This window comes from Pelophylax lessonae (assembly GCF_965119305.1).
Source record: "Pelophylax lessonae genome assembly, chromosome: 1".
NCBI lineage: Eukaryota > Metazoa > Chordata > Amphibia > Anura > Ranidae > Pelophylax > Pelophylax lessonae.
Window position 1 is genome coordinate 672113551 of NC_138768.1, and position 27087 is coordinate 672140637.

A 27087-nucleotide genomic window follows, 5' to 3' on the forward strand; every position below is an offset into this window, starting at 1 on the left:
CTGTTTGTGAATGGTTATTCATGACCGCTAAATCTATTGCTGATCAGCACCCTTGCAGTCCATTAAAAAGTACAAGCCATCTGCCGTGGTGACAGTAACATAAACCATAAACCTAAAAACGAGTGCAACATGTAACTTGTTACTAAAGGTGAACTTATCCTTGAAAATAATTTACAGTGTACTTTTCAGTTCTTGGTGCTACTCCTTGACTGTCACATCTGTATATCTGCAGTGTAAGATCTGAAGCCACTTTCCTTTTTTTTTTTTTTTTTTTAAACCAGAAGAGTCTGATCCGAAACCCCATGCAGCCCTATTGATTGGTGAGTGTGTCTACCTCTGAGTCCATCCAGGCTGGATGGGTCTGTAAAAAACAAAAAAAAGACTGCTCCATTTTTGCGGACGTGGCAGATTGGAAGTACCCTGATGTTAACGGACAGCGGAGTCTGTTTACCCTAGCTGTCCACTTTTTATTTGTACCTACAGGTAAGCCTATAATAAGGCTTACCTGTAGGTACAATGAATATCTCCTAAACTTGCACTGCTTAGGAGATAGTCACACAGCTTGTGACATCACCAGTGCGTGCGCCCTGAAGGGATGGCATACCCATGCCGTACCTTCACAGCTCTGTGCCGCAGCCCCTGGCTTTTCATATAGCTGGAGTCCGCAAACTTGGAACGAAGACCATGTGAAGATGGAAGCGCCAGGGAGCCGTGACAACACTGCTCTGGAGGGCTTTGTGTCCAGGCAAGTCTGTTTATAATATGCTATTATGTGGTGCATACATTAATACTTAATTATGACTTAAATCTGCTGGAGGGCTCAATTCTTTTTTAAATAGTTTTAAAGAACAAAACAATCAACCTTCCAAACTCTTAACAATATTTGTAGTGAGTTCTGGTGATTTGGTTCTTCTGCTGCTTACTCTTGTCTTTGCTGGAAAGAAAGATATATCGGAGTGCCTGAAATGTAGTGATCTTTCTAATTCTATCGTTCTGTCCATTTGTGATCTTTCTACTTCTTTCATTCTGTCCATTTGTACTTTCTCCACCTTTGCTTCCTGAATAGTGACCCACTAGTTTGGAAGGGGGTAAAAGTACCCCAGTATTGAAGTGGTTATAGGAGAAGTATAGTCAAAGCTCGTTTGGCTGTACTTCTCCTAGGGGTTACAGAGATGCAAATCGTTATTCGAGCCACTGAGAGCCTGAGCCGGCCGCTCCGCCCCCCTTCACAGCCCAGCGCTCCAGTGAGCGAGCAGGGGTAAGAGCGGAGAGTTGGTCACTGACATTCAGCAGCACCCTGCTCGGGGAGCTGTCAGAATCGAACGATCTGCAAAGTTTGATCGGTCATTTCTCAGTACAGAGGAGCTAGGGGACGATGCAGTATCCACCTAGGTAAGTATGTGCCTGGGGTGGGGGGGGGGGGGGGGGGAAACAAAGCTATTCTCTTTTTTTTTTTTTTTAACCCTTTTTTTTATTTTTTTATACTAACTATATCTTGTCATTTTCAATTTTTTTTTTCAGCCAAATGTTGCAGCCCCTGACGTAAATGCATTCTCACCTAAAATATATTAAAATAAACAATGTGTGTATTTGCAACCAGATGGATCTCTGTATTTTTAGCAATGTAGCTGTTGAGATATATAGGAAATGCTTAGTTGTCAATGGGTCTGCTGACTTGGTTTGCGAAGTGGTGCAGTAAAGAACAAGTGCTTTGTAGAACTGTGGAGTAGAAAGCAGAGTCTGCATATGTCATGAGAAATATGGCTGCCCCTATGCACAAATTATAATTAAAATTCACATAGAAACATGTTTTTAAGTTGACAGTCTCTCTTTAGCATACTTTGATAAGATTTTTACACAAAGATCTAATATTTCACCATTTAAAGTATATCTAAGCTCCAGCTGGATCACACTTGGTTTGCTAAAGTACAAAACCATTGCCGTTTTTTCTCTAATACAGTTTTCACCTTTTTTGTCATCTTTTTGTTACATTTTGGTGCAGCTGATTAAGGATTAGCTTAGGCATGTTCAGACAGGAGCCCGGACCCACATGGGCTATCCCGCCATGAAGCTGTCACCGTGGACAGGAAATCCTAAGCGGCTGAGGCATTCTCTGCCCGGCTGCCACCTGTATACAAATTGTGTCAACTGTGGACAATACCTGCTCACTGTATGTTGTCACAGCTCTTTGAAGCTGTCCCCAGAGATGTGACAATGCAAAAGCACAATTGTACACGCACAATACAGGGTACATTCTCGGCATGGTACCTTTTTATGGTGGGATTAATCAGTTTCATGTCGGTCAATCAAAACTGTGAAGACCTGGCAACAATAAGATGCCTGGGAGGTGAATTCAGTGAGCACAATGGAGCTCACAGATATGGGATCATTGCTGAGCAGATGACTATTTGTGGTTTTAGATCTTCTTTACCCTGACATAGTCTTTTTAAAGTGATTCTAAAGGGTAAAATGTGAAAAAACTAAACAAATGTGTTCTTACCTGCTCTGCGCAATAGTTTTGCACAGAGAAGCCCCGATCTGCTTCGTTTTGGGTCCACAACCTGTCTTTTCCTTCCTGCCGACTACCCCTAATAGCAAGTCTCTTGCTTCACACAGAGCGTAGCTCGGTCTTGCCTCCTTTTCTGTGTTCATTGATTCACTGGCTGTGATTGACAGCAGCAGGAGCCAATAAGCAAAGAGACCCCACAGAGCCGGTGCTCTCATGCACATCGCTGGATTGAGATGGGGCTCAGGTAAGTATAACGGTGGGCTCGGGGGGAAGCTTCTTAAGGTAAAAAAACTTTGCCTTTTTTAGAACCACCTTAATTTTACTGTATGCTCACTATGTAAAAAGCAAGCTGTAAAGGAAATGGCAAGTATTGCATTAGCTTACCCTTAAAGTGTGTTTTGTAGTGCAATTTTTTTCTTAGTTTTGGATGAAGTGGATCAAGATTTGAACTCCTGTCATGTTTTTCCTGCTCTGTTTTAAGAAATAGCCTGCGTACCTTCTATGTATTTCAAAAATGTATTGAAATCAAAACACAGAAATGGTTCCGAAAAAGGTAAAGAGAGCGTTGATTGATGCTTTGCGCTCTCTTCACCTTTTTGTGACCATTTTTTTGCATTTTGGCCTCCACGCATTTTTGAAGTACATGAACAGTGTGCTGGTGGCTGGCTGTTAAAATTAAGCTAAAATACTGTGTCCTCATAAACTAGGCACCTCAACATTGTGGCATATGGGTTTTGTGCTGGATGGATTTACCCTCACTTCCTGTCCTGCTGGCCAGGACAGGATATTAATGTTCCTCTAACAGCAATACAGACAGAACTAAATATGCTTCTCTTTAGTAAATTCTAGGAAAGGCTGTATACAACCCCTGTCAAATTTCTACTTCTGTCTGTGTGTTAGAATTTTCACTTTCTGGTGATATTGTTGTCAGTACTACAGGAAGTGAAGGGTCTTGGTAACAAGGCCCCAGAAAGCAGTAAAAACCCACAAGTAGAATGACTTTTCTCTTACGTCCTCTGACAGTTGCCACCCACTCATTCATTCTGCACGTCTGGGTATTGGCCTTCTCTGCAGGAGTAAGCTAGGCAGAAGATTTTGTTAGAAAAATCACAAAACCTTTGTATAGACACATCTACAGGGGGCTGTCCTTCTGGTCAATACCCCCAGCTAGCTTCATTCCCAATTCCGTTTTCTGCTGCCTAGCAGAAAGTAGGCTGGGTTTCCTTGGCTGAGACTTAGGTCTCAGCTTTTTTCATCTTTTTCTGTAAGGAGTTTGCTTTGCATTCCTTGGATGTGGTCCGGGCGATCAGGGTCTACCTGTCGTCTACTGAATCCTTCAGGAAGTCGGATTGTCTTTTTGTCCTTCCCGAGGGACCCCGGAATGGTACGGCTGCGTCTGCGGCAACCATTTCAAAATGTATCAGACAAACGATTGTGCAGGCCTATTTGATTAGGGATCAGGTTCCGCCTTTCCGGTGACTCAGGTGTGCAAAGCGGCGACCTGGCTGTCCGTGCATACCTTTACAAAGTTTCACAAACTTGATGTATTGGCATCAGCGGATGCCTCTTTTGGCCGCAAAGTTTTAAGTGCGGCAGTGCCTTAGGGGAGACGGGGTAGTTTTTTGCCTGTCTCCTCCTGTTGGGGTTTTCTTTCTTGTTTGTTTTCCTGGGTTCGCTCCTGTTGAGCTTTTTGTTGCCCAGTTTTTTCTGGATCAGAAAAGATTCTTTTCTCTGACCTGGGTGCTGCGTTTGACGGTTGCGTTTTCCCACCCCACACATCTACACTGCTTTGGGACGTCCCAGACGTGCAGAATGAATGAGTGGGCGGCGACTGTCAGAGGACGTAAGAGAAAACAGAATTTTTGTATGAACTTACTGTAAAATTATTTTCTCTGAGTCCTCTGACAGTCGCCGCCCCCCACCCCTCTTTTGGGGTTCATGGATCTCTATACTGCAAACTGAATTGGGAATAAGGCTAGCTGGGGGTATTGACAAGAAGGACAGCCCCCTGTAGGTGTGTCTATACAAAGGTTTTGTGATTATTCTAACAAAATATTCTGCCTAACTTACTCCTGCGGAGAAGGCCAATACCCAGACGTGCAGAATGAATGAGTGGGCGGCGACTGTCAGAGGACTCAGAAAACATTTTTACGGTAAGTTATTACAAAAATTCTATTTTTTTTTTATTTTTTTTGCTTGATATATACTTTCAAATGGAGTTCAAGCTGTTTTTGTGTTTATTGAAAGCCAGTTCCTACAAAAAGTGTAGCTGCTGACTTTTAATAAACATACACTCACCTGTCCCATGGTCCAGCGATGCAGCTGGCAGGAGCCTCAGTTCTGTTCCCTCTTCTCCCTGCAGCACCGGCATCTCTAGTGTAGGCACCCGGCTGTGACCACTTGCGGCTTCACAGCCGGGTGCGCACTGTGCATGTGCGAGTCGCGCTACGCATCTTGAGTGGACAGGCAGTCCCACAAGATAGGCGTCCCGAGCAGAAGTGGGGGTGTCAAATCTAGGTACCCACTCCCCCCCCCCCCCCCCCCCCCCCCCCAAAAAAAAATTACATGCCAAATGTGGCATGTCAGGGGGGTCAGGAGGCCTTAAAGTGGGGAAGTAAAATTTTTGGGTAGAACTCCGCTTTCAGGCTCGGTTCACATGTGTTCGACCGTGGTTTCATTGCGATTTTTAAAAGGAGTCTGGTGCAGTTTAGTTCACCGTTTTTCAGGTGAAAATTTTTTACTTGATATCACATCTGAACTGGACTGAAAAGTGTATAGGACTCTTGGTGTTGATCTTGGTCCCTATAGAATAAGTTCATGTTCAAAGTGCAGTATTTTTTTTTTTTTGGTGACCTAAATGATTCTACCTTCCCTTTGTCACAGATGCATACTTACCGATGGCCACAGCCTCTCTTACATAGATCAGTGAAAGGCTCCATCTCTTGTCTGTGCCTGCACAGTACAATCCTATAGATTTCTGTTGCGCTTGTGTACCCCGTCTGCTGGACAAGGCAGTAGATGGCAATAGACCTGAGGCTTTCAATCAAAGGCTGTGTGCGTGAGCTCCATCCCCTGTGACTTTTTTACCTCTTGGTGTCAGAAGTGACTCGTGCTAATAGCAGAGGAGAGAGACAGCAGGCAGAAATGGCACTTAGTGCTCTGTACTATCAAGAGAAGTACACACTATAGAGGGATATGCTTTGTTTGTTTCATGCCATTACAACCACCTAAAGGTAAAGTCAAGTTTAATTGTAATATAAAAATGTTGTCAACTTCACTGCCCTATCTTACAAGCTACAGTTAGAATAATTCAACTTTTCTAAGAATTTTCAGCTGGGTTCAATGTGACAGTAATCATTTTGGCTTTTAACAGGTTAACAATTTTGGTGGTTTTTCTTTAGATCATGAGTGTTGGTCCCTTGAGACATGGCACCGTGTAACTACATCTAACAACATCGAACATAGGAATAATAAATTACCCACTAGGTGGCAAACTGACAGAAAATTCTCCAATTTACAAGTCCCTACAATGATCTCCTCTATAGACAAGGATATTTAAACTAAGTTTCTATACAGGGCGTATTACACCCCTTGTCTCCTTTTTCGATAGCATAGTATACTATCTGCGGTGTGCTCTAGATCGTACATTTTATCATATGCTTTGGGAGTGCCTGCCAATCATTATTTTTTTTGGTCGGAAGTCACCGCTTTTATCTGCTCAATTTCTTTAATACCTAACCTCTTACTATGCCTTCTTTGTTATATTGATGATAAATTCCTCTCTAAAAACACCCAACTTTTTCCACGTTTAGCTTTATTTTATGGTAAGAAATCTATTACTTTGCAATGGAAGTCCGCAGCCCTTCCTACTACAGCTGTCTGGCTTACTCTTATTAATTAAGCACTCCCGTTAACCACTTGCCGACTGCCAGCAGTACATATACTGTGGCAGGTCTGCTCTGTCCTGCAAAACTGGGTAACTGTACTTCACTTCGTGGGACAGCTAGTGGGGGCGTGCACGCGCCGATTGACCACAGGGGATCCGCAGTCTGCCATTGTAAACATGGCAGACCGCTGTTTTGTCAGTAATGAACACAGGCATCCTGTGTTGTTCTTATTTAGGAACACAGATCTCTGTGTTTTATTAAGTGAGTACAACCCCCAAACAGTTAGAAAGCACCTCCTAGGGACACATTGGACATATTTAACCCTTTGATCGCCCTTGGTGTAACCCCTGCCAGTGTCATTAGTACAGTAACAGTGCATATTTTTAGCGCTGATTACTGTAGTAATGTCACTGGTCCCCCCAAAAGTGTCAAAAATGTCAGTTAGGTGTCCGATCTGTCCGCTGCAATATCACAGTCCTGCTAAAAATCGCTAAACGCCGCCATTATTAGTAAAAATAAAAATTACATAAATCTTCCCCTAGATTTTAGACGCGATAACTTTTGCGCAAAGCAATCTATATACACTTATTAGGATTTTTTTTTTACCAAAAATATGAAACCGAGTAAAATTATGTAAAAGTGTTATTTTTTTATTGGTTATATGTTATATAGCAGAAAGTAGAAAATATTATTATTATTTATTTTATCTTTTTTCAAAATTGTCGCTATTTTTTTGTTTATAGCTCAAAAAATAAATATCAGAGGTGATCAAATACCACCAAAAGAAAGCTCTATCTATAGGGGAAAAAAGGACATCAATTTTATTTGGGTACAGCGTCGCATGACTGCACAATTGTCAGTTAAATTAATGCAGTGCCGTATCGCGAAAAGTGGCCTGGTCATTAAGAGGGTAAAACCTTCCGGTCCAGAAGTGGTTATACAAGTTGACATATGAAGCCAGAGGCTGTCCTCGTAAATTTCATAAAAGTCTGGGTTGTATGGGTAAATTCTGATCACACTACATCACCCAGTATGTAGGACAGCGCTTGGGGATATGAGTGTTCTTGTTTAATCTCTTTTTCATTCTGCCTGACTATTGTATCAATATACATTTTTCTACAGATGGTATTTATTTTACACCTGTAGAAAGATCTGTGATATGTTTGGTACCTTAGTTCATGGCCCACATGTAATGAATGGACATCTTTCACCTTTTTGTGTTGTGATAAAAATGTTGTGTACATTGTTTGTGTACAATAAAGTTACCCTTAAGGCTCCGTTCACATTATAGCGTATGGATCACGGGCAGAACCGCTGCGGTTCCGCCCGCGATTGGGAGATTATTGCAAATCGCGGGACGCCTGTGCGTCGCCGTTGATTTGCAATAGACCCCCAAACGCTGAGCGATGTTGCCGCGATTTCCGCCTGCCGAATCGCGGTAACATCGCTCCAAAAAAATCGCGGGACGCAATACGATCCAAAGAAGCTCTTGTACTTTTTTGGTCGTATTGCGTCCCGCGATTTTTTTTTTTGCACGATGTTACCGCGATTCGGCAGGCGGAAATCGCGGCAACATCGCTCAGCGTTTGGGGGTCTATTGCAAATCAACGGGCAACGCACAGGCGTCCCGCGATTTCCAATAATCTCCCGATCGCGGGCGGAACCGCGGTGGTTCTGCCCGTGATCCATACGCTATAATGTGAACGGAGCCTTAGGCTACATTCACACCTGAGCGTAGCGTTTTCGCGAGTTTTTTTACAGCGATTTTTACCGCGATTTACAGGCGTTTTTTGTGCAGGCGTTTTTTGATTGAATAGATACCAATGGAAAACGCCTGTAATCTGCCCAAAAAGAATCTCATGTACTTTTTTGAGCGTTGGGCGTTTTGTATACAGCGTCAAAACACTCAGATGTGAACAGGGGCCATTGAAATGAATAGGATTTGTCTTGTTGGGCGTTTTGAGAGCTGATCCTAGAGCAGAAAAACTCCCCAAAAACGCCTACATGTGAACGGAGCATTAAAAAAATAACCCATAAGGAGGCAAGCTTAATGATCATAGCTTTGCAGATAAAAATCATTTGGTTTGTCTGTGGGGATATAGAGAAGAGTGCTTTTATTTTTACATAGTAAACGTGGTACTTTAGTAGTAAATATACGTAAATGCAATGCACGCTGATCATGTTTATTTTACTTTCAGATATGTCTGAGAACACAGATGATACAACATCTAATGATGCAACGTTACCAGGTTCTGAAGAGGTTGTTTCTGACCCCGAGGTCTGTTATTAAGATAAATATAAGCTAGAAATCATTAGAGATTAAATCTGGCTGTAGTATCTGTAGATTAAAGACATGCATAATAATCAGGACACACGCGTGCTGTGCTGCATCTTTGTGGCATGTTGCAAATTGCATTCTTAAAGAGGAGTTCAAGCCTGTAAAAAAAATAAAAGTCCGCAGCTACAAATTCTGTAGCTGTTGACTTTTAATATGAGGACACCTACCTGCCCAGGCACCCCAAGTTGATCTGTCCCTCAGCTCCAGGTACAGGCGCCTCCATCCTTCACTAAGGAAAACAGGAAGTGGACTCTGTCCTCTGGGATCCACCAATCATTCCTGAGAGAAGCAGAATGGCGGTCTGCTGATGTAAACAAGGCAGATCGCCATTCTGTGAGAAGGGAAGGTACTGATCCTGTGTGTCTGCTAAGCAGGAACACGGATCTCTGCCTTCCCACAGTACAAGCATATCCCCCACAGTTAGCTAGGAACACATTTACCCTTTGAATGCCCCTTTCCTGCCAGTGGCATTAGTACAGTGACCATGCATGTTTTTTAGCACTGATCACTCTATCCATGTCACTGGTCCCCAAAAAAGTGTCACTTATACGATGTGTCCACCTGCACTGGCGCAGTCCCGCTGATTGCCGCCATTACTAGTAAAAAAAAAAAAAAAATTATCCCATAGTTTGTAGACACCATAACTTTTGTGCAAACCAATCACAATCACAATTTCTTTTTACTAAAAATATATAGCAGGATACATATTGGGCTAAATTCGATTGTTTTTTTTAATTGAATATAATTTAACCACTTGCCTACTGGGCACTTAAACCCCCTCCTGCCCAGGCCAATTTTCAGCTATCAGCGTGGTCGCACTTTGAGTGACAATTGCGCGGTCATGCAACACTGTGCCTAAATTACATTTTTATTTTTTTTTTCATACAAATAGAGCTTTCTTTTGGTGGTATTTAATCACTACTGGGGTTTTTATTTTTTGCTAAACAAACAAAATAAAGCTGAAAATTTTGAAAAAAAAAAACTGTTTTTATAGTTTGTTATAAAGTTTTGCATAAAAAAAAAAAAAAAATTTGCAAACAGGTAATTTTTCTCCTTCATTGATGTGCGCTGATGAGACGGAACTGGTGGGCACTGATAAGGTGGCACTGGTAGGTGGCGCTGAAGGGTGGCACTGGTAGGTGGCGCTGAAGGGCACTGATGGGTGGCACTGATGGGCAATGATAGGCACTGGTAGGTGACACTTATGGGACACTGGCTGGCACTGATAGGTGGCAATGGTAGGTGGTGCTGGTGGGCATTGGTGCAACACTTGTGGGCACTGGTGGGCACAATTTGTCCTCTCCTCTTCGGGACCTATGTCCCTCTGACAGCAGCCGGCGATCGTTTTGTTTTTCTCCTCACACTGACTGTGTGAGGAAAAAAAAACAGTTGATTATTTCACATGATCAGCTGTCATTGGCTGACAGCTGATCACGTGGTAAGGGGGCAGGGTCACAGAGAGTGTGCAGGTCGCTCGGGCACTGGAGGACGTCAATGTACGCCCTCCCGACAATTTAGGTCTTTCGGCTATAGCGCGGGCATTTTTTTTTTTTTTTTTTAGAATTGTCGCTCTTTTTTTGTTTTATAGCGCAACAAATAAAAATCACAGAGGTGATCAAATACCAACAAAAGAAAGCTCTATTTGTAGGGAAAAAAGGACATAAAATTTCTTTGGGTATAATGTCGCAAGACTGCGCAATTGACAGTTAAAGTGCACTGCCATATCGTAAAAAATGGCCTGGTTATGAAGGGGGTTAAACCTTCCAGAGCTCAATTTAATGTGTGTGTGTGTGTGTGTGTGTGTGTGTGTGGGGGGGGGTATGAGTTGTACATGATTGCAGGTATGAGATGCACAAAGTGAAGCTAAAGCTGAATGAAAGCCTCTCAAAAGCTTCAGGTGCTTCAAGCGAGCTTTGTTATAGACTTCTATGGAGGCTTTGAGGCACCACTAAAGTGACATGGGGTATTATTTTTCAAGCAAAGCAAACGCAAGGTGAAAAAGGACTGTAAGCTAACTATTTAATTAGGTGCTTGGACTGACGTTCAGAGAGCTTTAAAAAAGCCTGTCTGATGCCATGTTCTGAAGCAAGTGTAATCGAGCCCTTAGTGAGAAATAACTATGTGGGGGAAAAAAGCAAACCCCAGTACATCAGTATTGAAGAATGTTTTTTAATCTATATACCATAGTTTGTAGATGTATACTCTTCAACTGCACTGATACTAAATAATAAACACTGATTTGCAGTATTTATACCAAAGAAATGTAGCAGAATACATTTTTACCAAAATTTATGAAGAAAGATGATTTATTTTGAAACCTGTTATAACAAACTTTTTTTTTAAATTATTTCATACAGCAGGAAAAAACAAAAACAGTGGTGATTAAATATCACCGTACAGTGTGACAGTGGTGAAATCCATAACATGGCTTGGGCAGGAACAGGGTGGATTTGATTTAAATCAAGTGAATTTAAATCGCAAGTAAAAAGGTTTGATTTAAAATAACTCGATTTATATCATAAATTTTAAAGAGCAACTGTCATCTCTGTTCCGCAGCGGCTCCTCCTCTGACCCGCTGTTGACTCACTGATCGCCTCATTCCCTTTTGGCCCTGTTCACACCTGAGCGTTTTTCAGCCCATAAAACGCTCATTTGTGAAAATCCAAAATGCCCAACAATCAAAATCAAATTCATTTCAATGGCCCCTGTTCACATCTGAGCACTGTGTCCCCTGAAGCAAAACGCCCGTAGGTCAAAATAGTACAGGAGCTTCTTTTTGGGCTGATCAAGAGCTGTTCTGGTCCCATAGGAATGCATTAAAATGCCGTTATCGGCATTTCACAGGCGTTTTTCAAACACACAGGTGGTCTCCACCCCTTTTAAAACACCCATTTTTTAAAAAAAACTCTAGAGAAGTGCCCAAAAAATGCTCGAAAAACTCCTACAAAAACACCCAAAAAACGCCTGAAAACAATACGCTCAGGTGTGAATGCAGCCTAAATGGAACAGCTGGTGATGCGGCAGTGACATAATAAGGTGAAGGACGTGACTGCAGAGGAGTCTGAAATGATAGGTGCTCTTTAAATGTAAGAACTCATTCTAGCTGGTAGTTAGTGTAAAATTTAGTGAATGAATCAATGCAATGCATGCTATCTCAACTTGCAGAGCTTGGATTCATTGAATGAGTTTACGATAAATGTATGTATTGCAGAATATGCATATATGCTTCATAACTAAGCTCCGTTTTATGCTAAATAAACTAAATTATTGTATCTTAAATAGAAAACTATCTTTAGATAGATTTTTCCTCCAAAAGCAGTTTATTGGAATAAATTTGATTTAAAAAAACGATTTTATATAAAAAAAAAAAAAGATTTATTTGAAAAAAATTATCGATTTTTATCCATCCTTGGGAGGAAGGGGGTTAAAGTGGCCTCAGATGATAGAGAGATCAAACAAATTCTCCTATGTAAGTTATACCTGTTTATCTGCAGTCTTATGTAGAGCTTACTAAAACAACACAGATCAAATAGTTTTTCTCAGCTCTATCAGGCAGGGTATGGTTATCTGACCGCACACAGTTCCACTGTGCATTTTTCATCGCGAAGGTGTACAGCCACTTTAAAGGGGAACTAATCTCTATCTGAGCACCATAAACTAAAAATGCTATTTAACCACTTTAATACAGGGCACTTCCCTCCCTTCCCGCCCAGGCCAATTTTCCCCTTTTAGCGCTGTTGCATTTTGAATGACAATTGCGCGGTCATGCAACACTGTACTTACACCAAATTTATATCATTTTCCCCCCACAAATAGAGCTTTCTTTTGGTGGTATTTGATCACCTGTGCGATTTTTACTTTTTGCTAAACAAATAAAAAAAGACAGAAAAGTTTGAAAAAAAAAAAATTTTTTTTGTTTATGTTATACAATTTTGTAAATAAGTTTTTTCCTGCACTGATGAGCACTGATGAGACTGCACTGATGGGGTGGCACTGATGGGGTGGCACTGATGGGGTGGCACTGATGGGGTGGCACTGATGGGGTGGCACTGATGGGGTGGCACTGATGGGGTGGCACTGATGGGGTGGCACTGATGAGGCGACACTGATAGGCACTGATAGGTGGCACTGATAGGTGGCACTGATAGGTGGCACTGATAGGTGGCACTGATAGGTAGCACTGATAGGTAGCACTGATAGGTAGCACTGATGTGCAGCATTGGTGGGCACTTATAGGCGACACTGCTGGGCACTGATAGGCGGCACTGACGAACACTAATGGGCACTGATAGGCAGCACTGGTGGGCACTGATGGGCGGCACTGATCGGCACTGACGGGCGGCACTGATGGGCACTAATGGGCACTGATAGGCGGCACTGGTGGGCAATAATGGGCACTGGTGGGTGACACTAAAGGATGGCAATGATGGGCACTTGTGGGCAGCACTGATAGGGAGGACACTAGTGGGCATCACTGATGGGGAGGGCAATGGGGGGCTCCCTGAGCCCTGAAAGCCATCCCTGGTGGCCATAGTGGGCATCCCTGGGGTCATAGTGGGCATCCCTGGGGTCATAGTGGGCATCCCTGGTGGATCCAGTGGCATCCCCCCCCCCCCGAGGGTCTGCACTGGTAATCAATGATCTGATTACCAGTGCCGACCCCCCCCCCCCCCCCCCTGTCAGGGGAGCCGCCGATCGGCGCTCCTTTACTCGTGCCTATCAGGCACGAACTAAGGAAAGCCGATCAACGGCTGTTCCTGTTTTACTATGTGACCAGCCGTGATTGGACACGGCTGATCACATGGTAAAGAGCCTCCGTCAGAGGCTCTTTACCGAGATCGGAGATGCAGGGTGTCAGACTGACACCCCGCATCACCGATCGCCGCTCTGCGCGCCCCCGGGGGGCGCCCAGAGCGGTGTTATCCTGCCGCCGTCATATGACGTCCGGTCAGGATAACTCAACCACATTCCCGCCGTCAATTTGTAATAGGGCGGGCGGGAAATGGTTAAACTCGCCGGAATTAGGAAATAAAGCCTGACCTGTTCATAAATGAATACTTTGACCTGTTAGGTTTAGCTTTCTGGTCATGGGGTGTCATTTCTCTTATGTCCTCAGACAGTCGCCGCCCCTCATAAGTCATCACTATTGGGTATTGACTTCCGCTCCGCAGGAGTAGCTAGGCATAAGACTTACTTAAAAGACAAAAGCATTTAGCATAGACACACCCATGGGGGCTGTCCCACTGGTCAATGCCCCCCTGCAGTAATCCCTCCCAACTCAGTTTTTCTCTGCCTAGCGTCAGGAGTAGTCAGGCTTCCCTGTGCTGGGGCTTCAGTTTTAGCCTTTCTAATCTTTTCTTTGATTTTTATTTGCAAAATGTCAGTTTTTTCTTTGCTTTACTAGCTGTTTATTTTGTCAGCTTTAGTTTAGTCGGATCTTCGGATGAAGATGGATCATGCGGAGCTGGGAATCGGACTGGCCACCCTGGCTCTCCAGGGCAGAGGGTCAGATGGATCCCCAGCCCGCCATCGAGCGTTCGGCTATGGTTCGCCCTGGCGTTATGAACGACCCATCCCTGCTCGCGGCAGGGACGCAGCCTGTGAGGTGGCTACATCACTGGACACATCTGCGGTCCTGTGCTGCAGTGTCCTGCGTTTTTTGGCTGGCGGCATTCCCTGTCATCTGAGGACAGAGGCTTTCCGTTCATAGAGGCACCCCACGCCATCCGGTACAGGTAAGTACTTTGTGTGGGGACCTCTGTCTGGGGTGGCAGTCCTGTGTTGCTATGTGTCCCCTCATGTCTGTGTTTGTGGGGCTCCCTGATGGGATCCCTGCGGGGTTGTTATTTATTACACTGCTGGCACTGTGTGGTGTGGGGGCTCCTCTCCTGTGTCACTTTTAGTGTTTGAGGCGACCGCTGCGGCTAAAAACCGCGCGGCCCGCCATTTTGGATGTGGGCAGCATGACTGGCTTCACTATGGGCTTTTACAGTAGCTTGCTAGTGTTTTTGGAGCCATCCGGTGCCATCTTGTGTGTGGCAGAACGATCGTTCCGAGCACATGTCGGCGGCCATCTTGCCGAAGCCTTCCATTCACTTCTATGGGCAGCCATTTTCCCTGGGCCTTACAGCATATAGTTCAGCTTCTGGTGACCTCACTTCCTTTTCCTCTGGAGCAGTGATGTGGTAACACTCTGTGGGGCTCTGCAGACTGTCTCTTCCATATCTCTCTGTTCTCTCCTTCCTGGCTCAGTTTTGTTCCTTTTGGGGGGTCTGTGTACACAGTGATTATAGCTGTGGGCTGCGCTATCCGCAGCGCTTTTAAAGGGCCAGTACTTTTACTCATTGTTTTGGGCAATGGATTCTCAGGACAGCAAATTCCCCCCAGCCTTGGTGGGGGACCCCAGTTCTACTGAACCCCCGTTATGCCTAATTTGGCCGCTGTGGTGGCGTCTTTGGTGTCAAAAATGGAGGTGCTGATGGCTGAACGTGCTGCTAGGAAAAGGCCCAGATTATCTTTCTTCTCTGATTCAGATGGTGATGTGGCTGGCGTGCCCTTTTCAGGGTCTCGCTCGTCCCTGGACCCTCTGGGGTCTGAGGGGGAGGTGGAGGGGGTTGGTGATTCTTCCCCGGGGTCGCCTGAAGAACGCGCATACATGGATGATTTGATTTCTTCTGTGAAAGAAACACTACATTTGGAGGATGAGCCCACTCCTCCAGCTATTGTGTCCTCATTTGGTACACATAGGGCCTGCAAGTCGGCGCAGGTTTTTCCCTGCCCCGCTGAGTTTCATCACACAATGAATGAACAATGGCGCAGTTTAATATGCCCCTTCACGGTGCCTAGTCAGTGTAAACTGCTGTACCCCTTTGCGCCTTCTACGGATGCGCGCTGGTGCGTGGCCCCCAAGGTGGATCACGCTGTGGCCGTGTTAAACAAGGCTACTCTGGTTCCCACTGAGGATACCCCGGTGTTCCGGGATCCTACGGACAGGAGGTTGGAGTCTCTTGCCTGCCATGCCTATATGGTGGCGGGCTCTATGCTCAAACCTATTTTCTCTTCTGTCATGGTGGCTCAGGCGGTGGCGGATTGGACTATGGTGCTTAGACGCACTCTCGTGACTCATTCTGCCCCACCTGCTACGCTGGAAATGGTGGACCAGATTCATCAAGGGGTCATGTTTTTGTGCAATGCCGCCTTAAATGAGGCCCCTTTAGCTGCACGCCTGTCTAGTGTCGCGGTGCTTAACCGTCGACTGATCTGGCTGAAGAGCTGGTCGGCTGACCAGACGTCATGGAAAACAGTGGCTGACTTAACTTATGCTGGGTCTCCCCTTTTTGGCGAGGCTTTGGATACTTTAGTGAAAGGAGTCACTGGGGGCAAAAGCACTCTGCTGCCCCAGGATCCGAAGCAAAAGTCCTTTCGCGGCAAGCGGGGTCCCGCCTTTAAACCCACTCAGGGGTCCTTTCGTGCCTTTAAGTCACAATTCAAGGGCAAGCCTTTCAAGGGCCAAGGTGGCCAGAAGAAGCCCTGGGCGGGTAAGCAAAAGTCCGGCCATGCCGGCACGACGGCTCAGCCCGCCTCTGCCTGAAGGGACGCCCTCACCCGTTTCAGGGGTGGGGGGACGTTTGCGCGGTTTCCTCCAACCTTGGCTGCTCCGTATTCCGGACAGGTGGGTTCAGGAAATCATTCGATCAGGATACAAGATCGAATTCCTTTCACGGCCGGTGGACATATTTTTTCCCTCAAATTTTCAGTTGACCCCAGGGCGGTTACATGGACTTGAAAGCTCTGAATCGATTCGTGCTTGTTCGGAAGTTCCGCATGGAATCCCTCCGCTCAGTGGTGGCCTCCCTGAGTCCAGGGGAATTCCTGGCCTCTATCGACCTGAAGGATGCGTATCTGCACATCCCCATTTTCGAGGGTCATCAGAGGTACCTTCGGTTCGCCATTGCGGAGGACCATTATCAGTTTGTAGCGTTACCTTTCGGTCTCGCTTCGGCTCCAAGGGTCTTACCTTTCGGTCTCGCTTCGGCTCCAAGGGTCTTTACCAAAGTGCTGGCGCCTGCTCTGGGCCTGTTGAGGGCACAGGGCATTGCGGTCTTTATGATATCTGGACGATCTCCTGTTAAGATCGAGTGCCAGTCAGAGCCTGACGTGCGATCTGTCACCTACGGTACAGACGCTAAAGGAGTTCGGTTGGACCATCAACGTTCAGAAGTCGACGTCTCCTTCGGTTTGTCTTCCCTATCTGGGAATGGTTCTGGACTCTGCTCAAGGGAAGGTTTTTCTGCCGGAGGACAAGCTCCGGACCCTTCAAAACGAGGTCAGGTCCCTCAGGGACAACCAGTCCTCGTCGCTCAGGACCTGTATGCGGTGCCTGGGGTTGATGGTATCAGCCTTCGAGTCTATCCCATTTGCTCAGTTTCACACTCGGTCTCTTAAAGCAGAGATCCTGGCCAGGTGGGACAGACTTCCTCAGTCCTTGGACCTGAGGGTTTTGTTGAGTTGCCAGACCAGAATGGATCTTCTGTGGTGGCTTCAGTCCCCGGCTGTCTCAGAAGGAAAATCCTTCCATCCGTTCCGGTTTACGGTGATTACCACGGATGCCAGCCTGTCAGGCTGGGGTGGAGTCCTGGGCAACCTGTCTGCCCAGGGCACTTGGTCGGAGGAGGAATCCTCCCTTCCGATCAACCTATTGTAATTGAGAGCGATCAAGCTCTGTCTCTTCCAGTGGTTGGATCGACTTCGGGGCCGTCCTGTTCGGGTACAGACGGACAATGCTACCGCGGTTATGGGGGAAAGGAGTTCGGGACTTTGAGACCCCTGACCACCAGAGTCTCCATCCCTGTTTGCATGAAAGCAAAAAAGACAAAAGCGTAGTTGGGACTTTACATGAGGTGGGACCAGACCCAGATAAACATATATACTAATAAAAGGGACCAAAGGATAATGTATAATCGTATGTTTATTGGCGGTCTATAGACCAGATACTGGTAAAACCAAATGTTCACTGAAAACGTGTAGCCCATGGTAATGGGGTACACCTAAATGAAACAAAGGTGAGTATACATGGTCCAAGACAGAAGTACATGGTATTAACATTGTTATCCTGGTACATACAAATAAGTACATGGAGCCATGGAGCATAAATAAGGTCATAAATCACAAAGTATGATGACAACAACTAATAAAAGCTGACATAGCCTGTGTTGAACTCAACACGTTTTGTGAAAATATCACTTCATCAGGAGTAGGCATGTTGCAAGGTCTAAAAAAATATATATACATAGATTATGATAAGCAAGTATAACCCCACAGCCATATGGGGGGTACAGCTTACACTGAGGTGGCGTGAAGTCCAGGGAATTGGTCCTGCCTGGGAACTGAGGGGGCGAGGCCTGCGTGTGCCGCACAGTCACAGCAATAAAGTGATAAGTGAGGTGAGGATCTCCAGAAAGGGTCACATATAGCCTCCACTGATGATAGAGTATGCATCTGTAGGATGAATAGGGTTATTATAGATGTATAAGAATAATCATAAAATAATGATAATAATTGTACAAGTGGAGCTATTAGTGGGATCCAGAAGAACCAGGGAAACAAAGAAAGTATAACCCGTAGTGATGGTAAAGTGATGCAGAAGTCCACCAGGTAACGGAAGAATATATAAGTAAACCGATTATGGTGTGAAGGATAATGTATATCATAGTAAGCCACCAGATATTGAATGGTGTAATAAGAGAGAGGTATATGCAGGTGAAAAAATAGTGAGAAAGAAATATCCAGAGAAAAGCCATCAAACATATATATGTGAGAATGTGAATTGGCATGACCAAAAGGACATGCCAAACAGGGTGTGCAGAATGATAAGTATAACAAGCCAGAGAAAGTAGTATGTACCTGTGCGGGCGCAAAAGCAGGGATCGTACCCATCGTCACACTGCTGCACAAATATATGGAGCCGCCAAACCGACAGAACCGTCAGTGGAGCCTCCGCATTTGTGCACGAGATGATCAGCCACGTGACAGGACGTGAGCATCACAAAGTGACGTCACATCCCGCACGGGAATGCGTGGCGCCGATGCGCTGCGGCCGCCACCCAGCCCCCCAACCTAGACCCCGCCCAACAGAGTCGGGGGGGGGGGGGGGAAGGAAGCAGACGGAGCTCATCGCAGTTCCAAGGAAGGACACAGCCCCGGAACAATACGCAAACCCAGAAGACTTGTACAAGGCATAATCACCACAATGATAAATTCATAAAGGGAAAGATGAACTTAGCAAAACATATGTATAAAAAGACCAGATTGTAGGACCAGATTATAAAAGATATGCATGCAGCAATCAAAAATTGTTGTGATAAAAAATGAAAATCGCGCTGGTAAACCACACCTCCATCCCTGAATCAATGGTTATGGGGGAAAGGAGTTCGGGACTTTAATTGAGACCCCTGACCACCGGAGTCTCCATCCCTGTTTGCATGAAAGCAAAAAAGACAAAAGCGAAGTTGGGACTTTACATGAGGTGGGACCAGACCCAGATAAACATGTATACTAATAAAAGGGACCAAAGGATAATGTATAATCGTATGTTTATTGGCGGTCTATACACCAGATACTGGTAAAACCAAATGTTAACTGAAAACGTGTAGCCCATGGTAATGGGGTACACCTAAATGAAACAAAGGTGAGTATACATGGTCCAAGACAGAAGTACATGGTATTAACATTGTTATCCTGGTACATACAAATAAGTACATGGAGCATACCCGGGAGGTGACCGACATTCTGTCTTGGGCCGAGACTAATGTCCCGGCAATATCGGCAGTTCACATTCCGGGTGTGGAGAATTGGCAGGCCGACTATCTGAGCCGCCAGACCCTGGACCAGGGGGAATGGTCCCTACACCCGGAGGTCTTCCAAATGCTGTGTGCGAAGTGGGGATCCCCGGACGTGGATCTGTTCGCGTCTCGGCTAAACCACAAGGTGGAAAGGTTCGTGGCAAGAACGCGCGATCCGCGGGCGGACGCCTCAGATGCGTTGGTGGCCCCTTGGCATCAGTATCGTCTGATGTATGCCTTTCCTCCGATTCAGTTGTTGTCCAAGTTCCTTCGCAGGCTAGCGTCGGAACCGCACTTGGTGATCCTGGTGGCGCCGGACTGGCCGCGCCGGTCCTGGTACGCCGACGTTATTCACTTGGCGGTCGAGCCTCCTTGGCGGCTGTCACTGCGGGAAGATCTACTGTCTCAGGGACCGATCTTCCATCCTGCTTTACAGTCGCTGGCTTTAACGGCCTGGCTGTTGAAAACCAGGTCCTGAGAGACAGGGGTCTCTCCCCAGAGGTCATACCTACTTTAATCAAGGCTAGAAAAGCCTTGTCTGGTAAAATTTATTACCGCACCTAGAAAGCCTATTTTGCCTGGTGTGAGTCCAGGGGGTTTTCTCCTCGCTCATACTCGGTGACGAGAGTGTTGGCTTTCCTTCAGACTGGTGTGGACCAGCGCCTGGCGCTGGCCACGATAAAGGGCCAGGTTTCTGCACTGGCTGTTCTTTTTCAACGCCCTGTGGCGTCTCATTCCTTAATTCGCACCTTCATTCAAGGTGTGCGACATTTGGTCCCTCCTCGGAGGGAGCCTTTACCTCCATGGGACTTGAACTTGGTTCTGTCCGTGTTAACAGCGTTCTCCCTTAAAAAACATCCGGGAGATATCGTTACCTCTGCTGTCTAAAAAGGTTGCCTTTCTGGTGGCAATCACTTCGGCTCGCAGGGTGTCGGAGTTGGCGACGTTGTCTTGCCGCTCTCCTTATTTGGTGGTTCACAAGGATAAGGTGGTCTTGCAACCTCATTCGTCTTTTCTCCCTAAGGTGGTCTCTGATTTTCACCTTAATGGGGACATTGTTTTACCTTCGCTCTGTGCGAAGCCTAAGCATCCTACGGAGGTTGCATTGCATTCCTTATATGTTGTCAGGGCGATTGGGTATACCTGTCGTCCACTGAATCCTTTCGAAAATCGGATTCCCTCTTTGTCCTTCCTGAGGGACCTCGGAAGGGCATGGCTGCGTCTGCGGCGACCATTGCCAAATGGATCAGACAGACCATTGAACAGGCCTATGCTTTAAAGGAACGGGTTCCACCCTTCCCTGGTAAGGCGCACTCTACCAGATCATTGAGAACGTCCTGGGCCTACCGGCATCAGGCCTCGGTGGCCCAGGTGTGCAAGGCTGCGACTTAGTCATCGGTGCACACCTTTTCCAAATTCTATAAGGTGGATGTTCTGGCATCAGCTGATGCCTCCTTTGGCCGCAAAGTTCTCAGTGCGGCAGTGCCATAGGGGACCATTGTTTTTTTTGTGGGTTTTTGTTGGGGTTGTTTATACCCTGGGTTATTTGCTTTCCTGGGCTGTTGCTCCTATTGAGCCTTTTCCGTTGCCCAGACGGTTCTCTTACTGTGTGTGTAAGGTTCCTTTCTCTGATGTGGGTACTGCGTTGCCTTTTTATACGGTTGCGTCTCCCACCCCTCATGTCTACACTGCTTTGGGACATCCCAATAGTGATGACTTATGAGGGGCGGCGACTGTTGGAGGACGTAAGATAAAACTGAATTTCTCTGTCGCTCATTGACAGACGTAGTCCTCCTTGATTAATATCAACTCGGGTTATACTGCCCTCTACAGGAGTAGGACTAGACAGGAAAGAAAATGTTCTGGCCACACCCTAGGGGCAGTCCCAGAGGGTATATCCTCTCACTTCCTGCTACAGCAAATCAGTTTTTTTCTGTCTAGTTAGGAGTAAGGACCTAGATTCCTTGCTAGGATCTTCGGTCCTGGCAGGATTTTTTTAGAAATACTTTTTTTAGACAGCTTTTTTTCTCCAGTGTTCCTGTGAGATCTAAAAGCAAGTACGCTGAAACTGGGCGACGGGCTGGATGTTGAGATCCAGTGGTCACCCCAGTTCAGCCTACGAGCGCGTGCAGGCCATAGCTCCGCGCTGGGTCGGCCGCGACATAGTCCCACTGGACGGGGACTGACCCTGCGAGTTAAATATCTCGCCTGGACGCCAATGACCAACAGAGTCACGGCGTCCGTATTGGTCGACAGCCCCCCCACCCCGGTGGAGAGGGGTTCTGTCAGGAGTTGGCGCCCGCCTGGTTCCGGTATGGTGAGTAGAATGTTCCCCCTCTCCCCCTGTCGGGTTTGTTGGTGGACGCTTGCCCCTCTCTGGGATGGTCGAACACTCGGTTTTCTGGGTCTCCCCTCTATCCTATAACAGGTCACAGATCCCCCAATTTGAGTGTGATTTTTGTTAATAGAAACCAGGAGGCTTGGTTTGGGAGCTTACTATCTAAAGTCACTATATGACTGTAAGGGTGACTGAAGTCAGTGGCAGACTACTAAAAGGCATTACTATTGAGGTATAGAGGTATCCTACCTGTCTAGTGTGTACACAGGCCGATGCCTATGCCTGAGTTGCTGCAGCCACAGATCGCCATCCCTCCAGAAAGCCGGTCACTTCCACAGGCTGCACAGCCTCCCGCAGGCCGAGGACACCTCCCACAGGCCGAGGCACTTCCGCAGGCCGCACAGGCCGAATGCACACATCCCGCAGGCCACTGCTAACTTGCAAGCCGCCGCTATCCTTCACAGGCCGCCGCCATTTTCCTGCAGATCGCACGAGGCCGCCATATTGGCGTAGCCTCGTGTCTCCAGCATGGGGGCAGCCATGTTTGAGGTGACCAAACACCTCGTGGAGTAATTGGGAGGCGCCGGAAGGCGTGTAAAGGGGCGGAGCCGCCTCCTTGGCCCAGGGAAAGCAAGCCAAAGACTTCCTGTCTGGAAAGCAGGTTGATAAGAAACTTCTGTGCATCAGGTGAGCCTTGGGGTCTCTCTCTCTCTCTCTTTCTGAGGGGTCCAAGCAGGTAGACTGAGGGGCGCTACTGCGCTGGGGGACTAAGTTAAAAAAAAAAAAAAAAGGTTTTTTTCTTGCAATTAATTTTTTTGTGTTTGCTGGCAAGTGTCTTGTTACATGAACCCTGCCACACATGTATCCCCACCTGATCCCCTCAGGGTGGCCGCAGGACCCTCCAGTACCCCACTTGTGATGATGCATTATCAGCAGTTTTGGAGTCTTTGGTATCCTGGGTGGAGGTAGCCTGTCAGGGACGGGGGTCAAGAAGAGCGACCCCCGCCTACCCCTATGTCATCTGATACCTCAGATACGGATTCTGAGCTGGTCATTGCAGTCCCTTTTCTGGGGTTGTTGTCTCAGGTATGGTCTCCTCAGACAGTAAGGAGGACGCTTCTGCCTCCGCCATAGCACAAGAAGCGTTGGTGGAAGCACTAGTTGTGTCTGTCCGGGAAACCTTAAATCTTGAGGTTACACCGGCAGAGGTAGCTGAGACTCATATTCCTTTTTTGGTACTAGCAAGCCTACCAAAATGGTGAAGGGTTTCCCTTGCCCAAATAGGGTCGTCCGTAAATGAGCCCTGCTATTTCCAAACGCATGGCTAGGCGCTATCATTTTGAGGAATCCCTCATTACAAAGATGGACGGTACCACCAATAGTGGACTCACCGATTTCCAGACTAAATAAAGCCACTGTTATCCCGTTGGATTGACAGAATGGGCCCTACCCATCTCTAGGGTGGGGGGACGTCTTCACCGGTTTCCGGATCCAGGGCTTTCCAGAATCCCGGATAAAGGGGTTCGCAAGGTCATATGGTCGGGATACAAGATCGAGTTTCGATCACTTCCACCGGTGCGATTCTTCCCTTCCAATAGTCGACATCCCCGGGTCGCTTAAAAGCTTTGCGGGGGACAGCTTGATACAACAAGCAGTGGTAGTTCCCATTCCTTGGAGGAGTTCTAGTCGAACTTGTTCACAATGCCCAAGAAAAAGGGCTAGGTGCGTCCAATTCTGGTCTTGGAAGAGATGGAGTCCATCCATACAGTGGTGGCCTCCCTGCATCAGGGGGATTTCCTGGCGTCCATAGACATTTAGGATGCCTATCCTTATATCCCCATCTTCGCAGGACATCAGCGTTTTCGTTGCTTTTCCCAAAGATCATCCCTGGTTCCCACCAGGAGACTAAACTATCTGGGCCTAATTTTGGATACATGCTTGGCAAGAGTGTTTCTCCATGCGGAGAAACTCCAGAAGATTCAGCCAATGATTCGGATGTTGCTGTCCGTCAACTGGCTGGGATTGATGGTTGCCTCCTTAGAGGCAGTACCGTTTGCCCAGTCTCATACCCGAATTCTCCAAAGAGGAGATTCTTCTCATATGGAATCGGAATCCCGATTCCCTGGACAATCGGATCCGATTGAGTGAGCGGACCAGGGAGGCTCTGGTCTGGTGGCTTCGGTCTCCGATGCTCAGCCAGGGGAAGTCATTTCTTCTGATAAATTCCAGGTTACCGATAAATGTGTTGGAGCTGAGAGCGATCAGACTTTGTCTGATTTACTGGACCGAGCAGCTCCAGGGCAGCCCGGTTCGGATCCAATCGGACTATGCCACGGTCATGACTTAGGTCGATCACCACGGGGCACCAAGAGTGCCCTGGCGGCCATAGAAGTGGCCAACATTCTTATTGGGGGAGCAGTTGTTCCAGTTCTCTCCGCGATATTTATCACGGGGGTGGACAGGCAGATTATTTCAGCCGTCAGATTCTGGATCAAGAGGAATAGTCTCTTCATCCAGAGGAATTTCACCAGCTGTCCCTTCATTGGGGCACCCCGGATATGGATCTGTTGGTAGGTTGGCTGGACAGGCAGATTATTTCAGCCGTCAGATTCTGGATCAAGAGGAATAGTCTCTTCATCCAGAGGAATTTCACCAGCTGTCCCTTCATTGGGGCACCCCGGATATGGATCTGTTGGTAGGTTGGCTCAACAGGGCTCGCACCCGCGATCCTCTAGCGGACGCAGCAGACGCGCTGAACGGCCTGTAAAGGCAGTATCAGCTACTATATGTCTTCCCCCCCTCTCAAATTGCTACTGAGATTTCTCCGCAGGATAGAGGTGGAGGGAACTCCAGTTATCCTGGAAATTCCGAGCTGGCCTCGTCAAGCCGGGTACGCCGACTTGGACAGGCTAGTCGCGGACGCTCCTTGGAGACTTCCTCTCAGGGAGGATCTGCGGTCTCAAGGACCGATCTTCCATCGTGCTTTACAGTCGCTGGTTTTAATGGCCTGGCTATTGAGACCCAGGTACTGAAGGACAGAGGGTTGTCAGCTTCAGTTATTCCTACTCTAATTAAAGCAAGGAAAGCGACTTCCAGCTAAGTCTATTATCGCACATGGAAGACTTATATCGCGTGGTGTGAATCTTTGGAATTTCCCCCACGTACCTATTCGGTGACCCGAATCTTGGCTTTTCTGCAAAAGGGGGTTGAGCAGAAACTATCCTTGAGCACTATCAAAGGTCAGGTTTCTGTAACGCTCCTGCGTTTGTTGAGTGAACTGGATTTGCAGCTGCAGAATTTCCACTCAGTAGTCATGTAGAGATGTGTTGAATCACCATATCCAACTCTCCAGACTCCTCATTGTGGCCCAGCCTGCCTCAGCATGCAAATATACAGACGCTCAGATAAGATGTTCATGGAGTGATAGGTTGTATACGATAGTATAGAGGTGATGTGCTGAAAGGACAGGCGTGAGTAGTGATAGCAATGATAGGCACTCAATAATAATGTTCAGGAGTGTTAGCAGATGGTGATAGATAGATAGTATGCAGATAGGTTAGCAATCATGTACAAGTAACAGGTGGTAGGGGACAGCAGATGAAGTGTACAGGAATTGCTAACTTAGTGTAAGGATATAGATGGTAGTAGACTTAAGAGCTAGCAATCTATGTAACAGTGCAGATGATAGAAATAGTAATGCATAGATAGCAACAGTCTTTAGTATGCAAGAGTAGATAGTGTAAGTTGATAGGAAGGAATCCCCTGTGGGGTACTTATCACTAGTTGGTTTAGAGAGATGAGGGGTCCGGTAATGAGATAAGGATCATGTAGCGAGATACAGGATCAAGTAGCGAGATACAGGATCAAGTAGCGAGATACAGGATCAAGTAGCGAGACTAGGATATAGATGGTAGTAGACTCGAGAGCTAGCAATCTATGTAACAGTGCAGATGATAGAAACAATAATGTATAGATAGCAACAGTCTTTAGTATGCAAGAGTAGATAGTGTAAGTTGATAGGAAGGAATCCCCTGCGGGGTACTTATCACTTAGTTGGTTTAGAGAGGTGAGGGTTCCGGTAATGAGATAAGGATCATGTAGCGAGATACAGGATCAGTAGCGAGATACAGGTCCAAGTAGCAAGATACAGGATCAAGTAGCGAGACTCCGGTCTATCCAGATATTGGGAAAATAGCTGGAGGAAGATCAAGTAGCGTCAGGTATGGCTGCATTACAGGTGGCTTGCACGAACCCCTTGTGAGTGAAAGCCGGCGATTGAAATAGCCGCTCAGAGCGGCGCCTAGTGATGACGTCATGAGATTTAAAGGGACAGGTAGCTATATGCGTTCCACCTAGCTGAAAAGGTGGGACGCAATGCAGAAGAAATGGGCTGGAAGGGTACCGAAGGTACCAGAATCTTAGTTTCAGCATTAGCAATCTTCTTTCAGAAGCCTTGGGCTACTCATTCCTTGGTGTCCAGGGGGTGCGGCACTTGGCTCCGCCAGTGCGCGCGCCCTTACCGCCCTGGGATCTTAATTTGGTGTTTGTCGGTTCTTCAGAAACCTCCCTTTGAAAATATCAGGGAGATTCCCTTGCTTACATTATCCCAGAAGGTGGCCTTCTTGGTGGCTATCACTTCTGCACGCAGGGTGTCAGAACTGGCTGCATTATCATGCCATTCCCCATATCTAGTGGTTCAAAGGGATAAGGTAGTTCTTCTCCTGAAGCCATCCTTTCTTCCTAAGGTGGTTTCAGATTTTCATCTGAATGAAGATATTGTGCTACCGTCCTTGTGTCCTAAGCCCAATCATCCTCAGGAATATGCGTTGCATTCCTTGGATGTGGTTCGGGCAATCAGGGTATACCTGAAGACTACGGAATCGTTCCGTAAGACGGTTGCCTGCATCTGCCGCGACTATCTCCAAATGGATTAGACAGACGGTGGTACAGGCTTATTCTATTAAGGGTCGGAATCCTCCGTTCCCTGTTAAGGCGCACTCCATTCGAGCGCTCAGTACTTCCTGGGCCTACCGCCATCAGGCGTCAGTGGTCCAGGTGTGCAAGGCGGCTACCTGGTCGTCGGTTCATACCTTTACAAAATTTTATAAAGTTGATGTGATGGCATCGGCGGATGCCTCATTTGGCTGCAAGGTTTTGCAGGCCGCAATTTGAGG

At 46.7% G+C, this 27087-nt stretch overlaps 1 protein-coding gene across 3 annotated transcripts in view; it reads left to right on the forward strand.

Moving 5' to 3' along the window:
* The window catches only part of ARFIP1 (ARF interacting protein 1), a 260045-nt gene that overhangs the window by 53115 nt on the left and 179843 nt on the right, over window positions 1-27087 (forward strand). For 2 of the 3 annotated variants that reach the window (XM_082244069.1, XM_082244071.1), the window contains exon 2: window positions 8595-8674. The exons of the other annotated variant lie outside the window; for it this stretch is intronic. In XM_082244069.1, the coding sequence (XP_082100195.1) occupies window positions 8597-8674 (78 nt within the window). In that variant the 5' untranslated portion in view covers window positions 8595-8596. The remainder of the gene's footprint in view (window positions 1-8594; window positions 8675-27087) is intronic. 3 annotated transcript variants of the gene reach the window in all.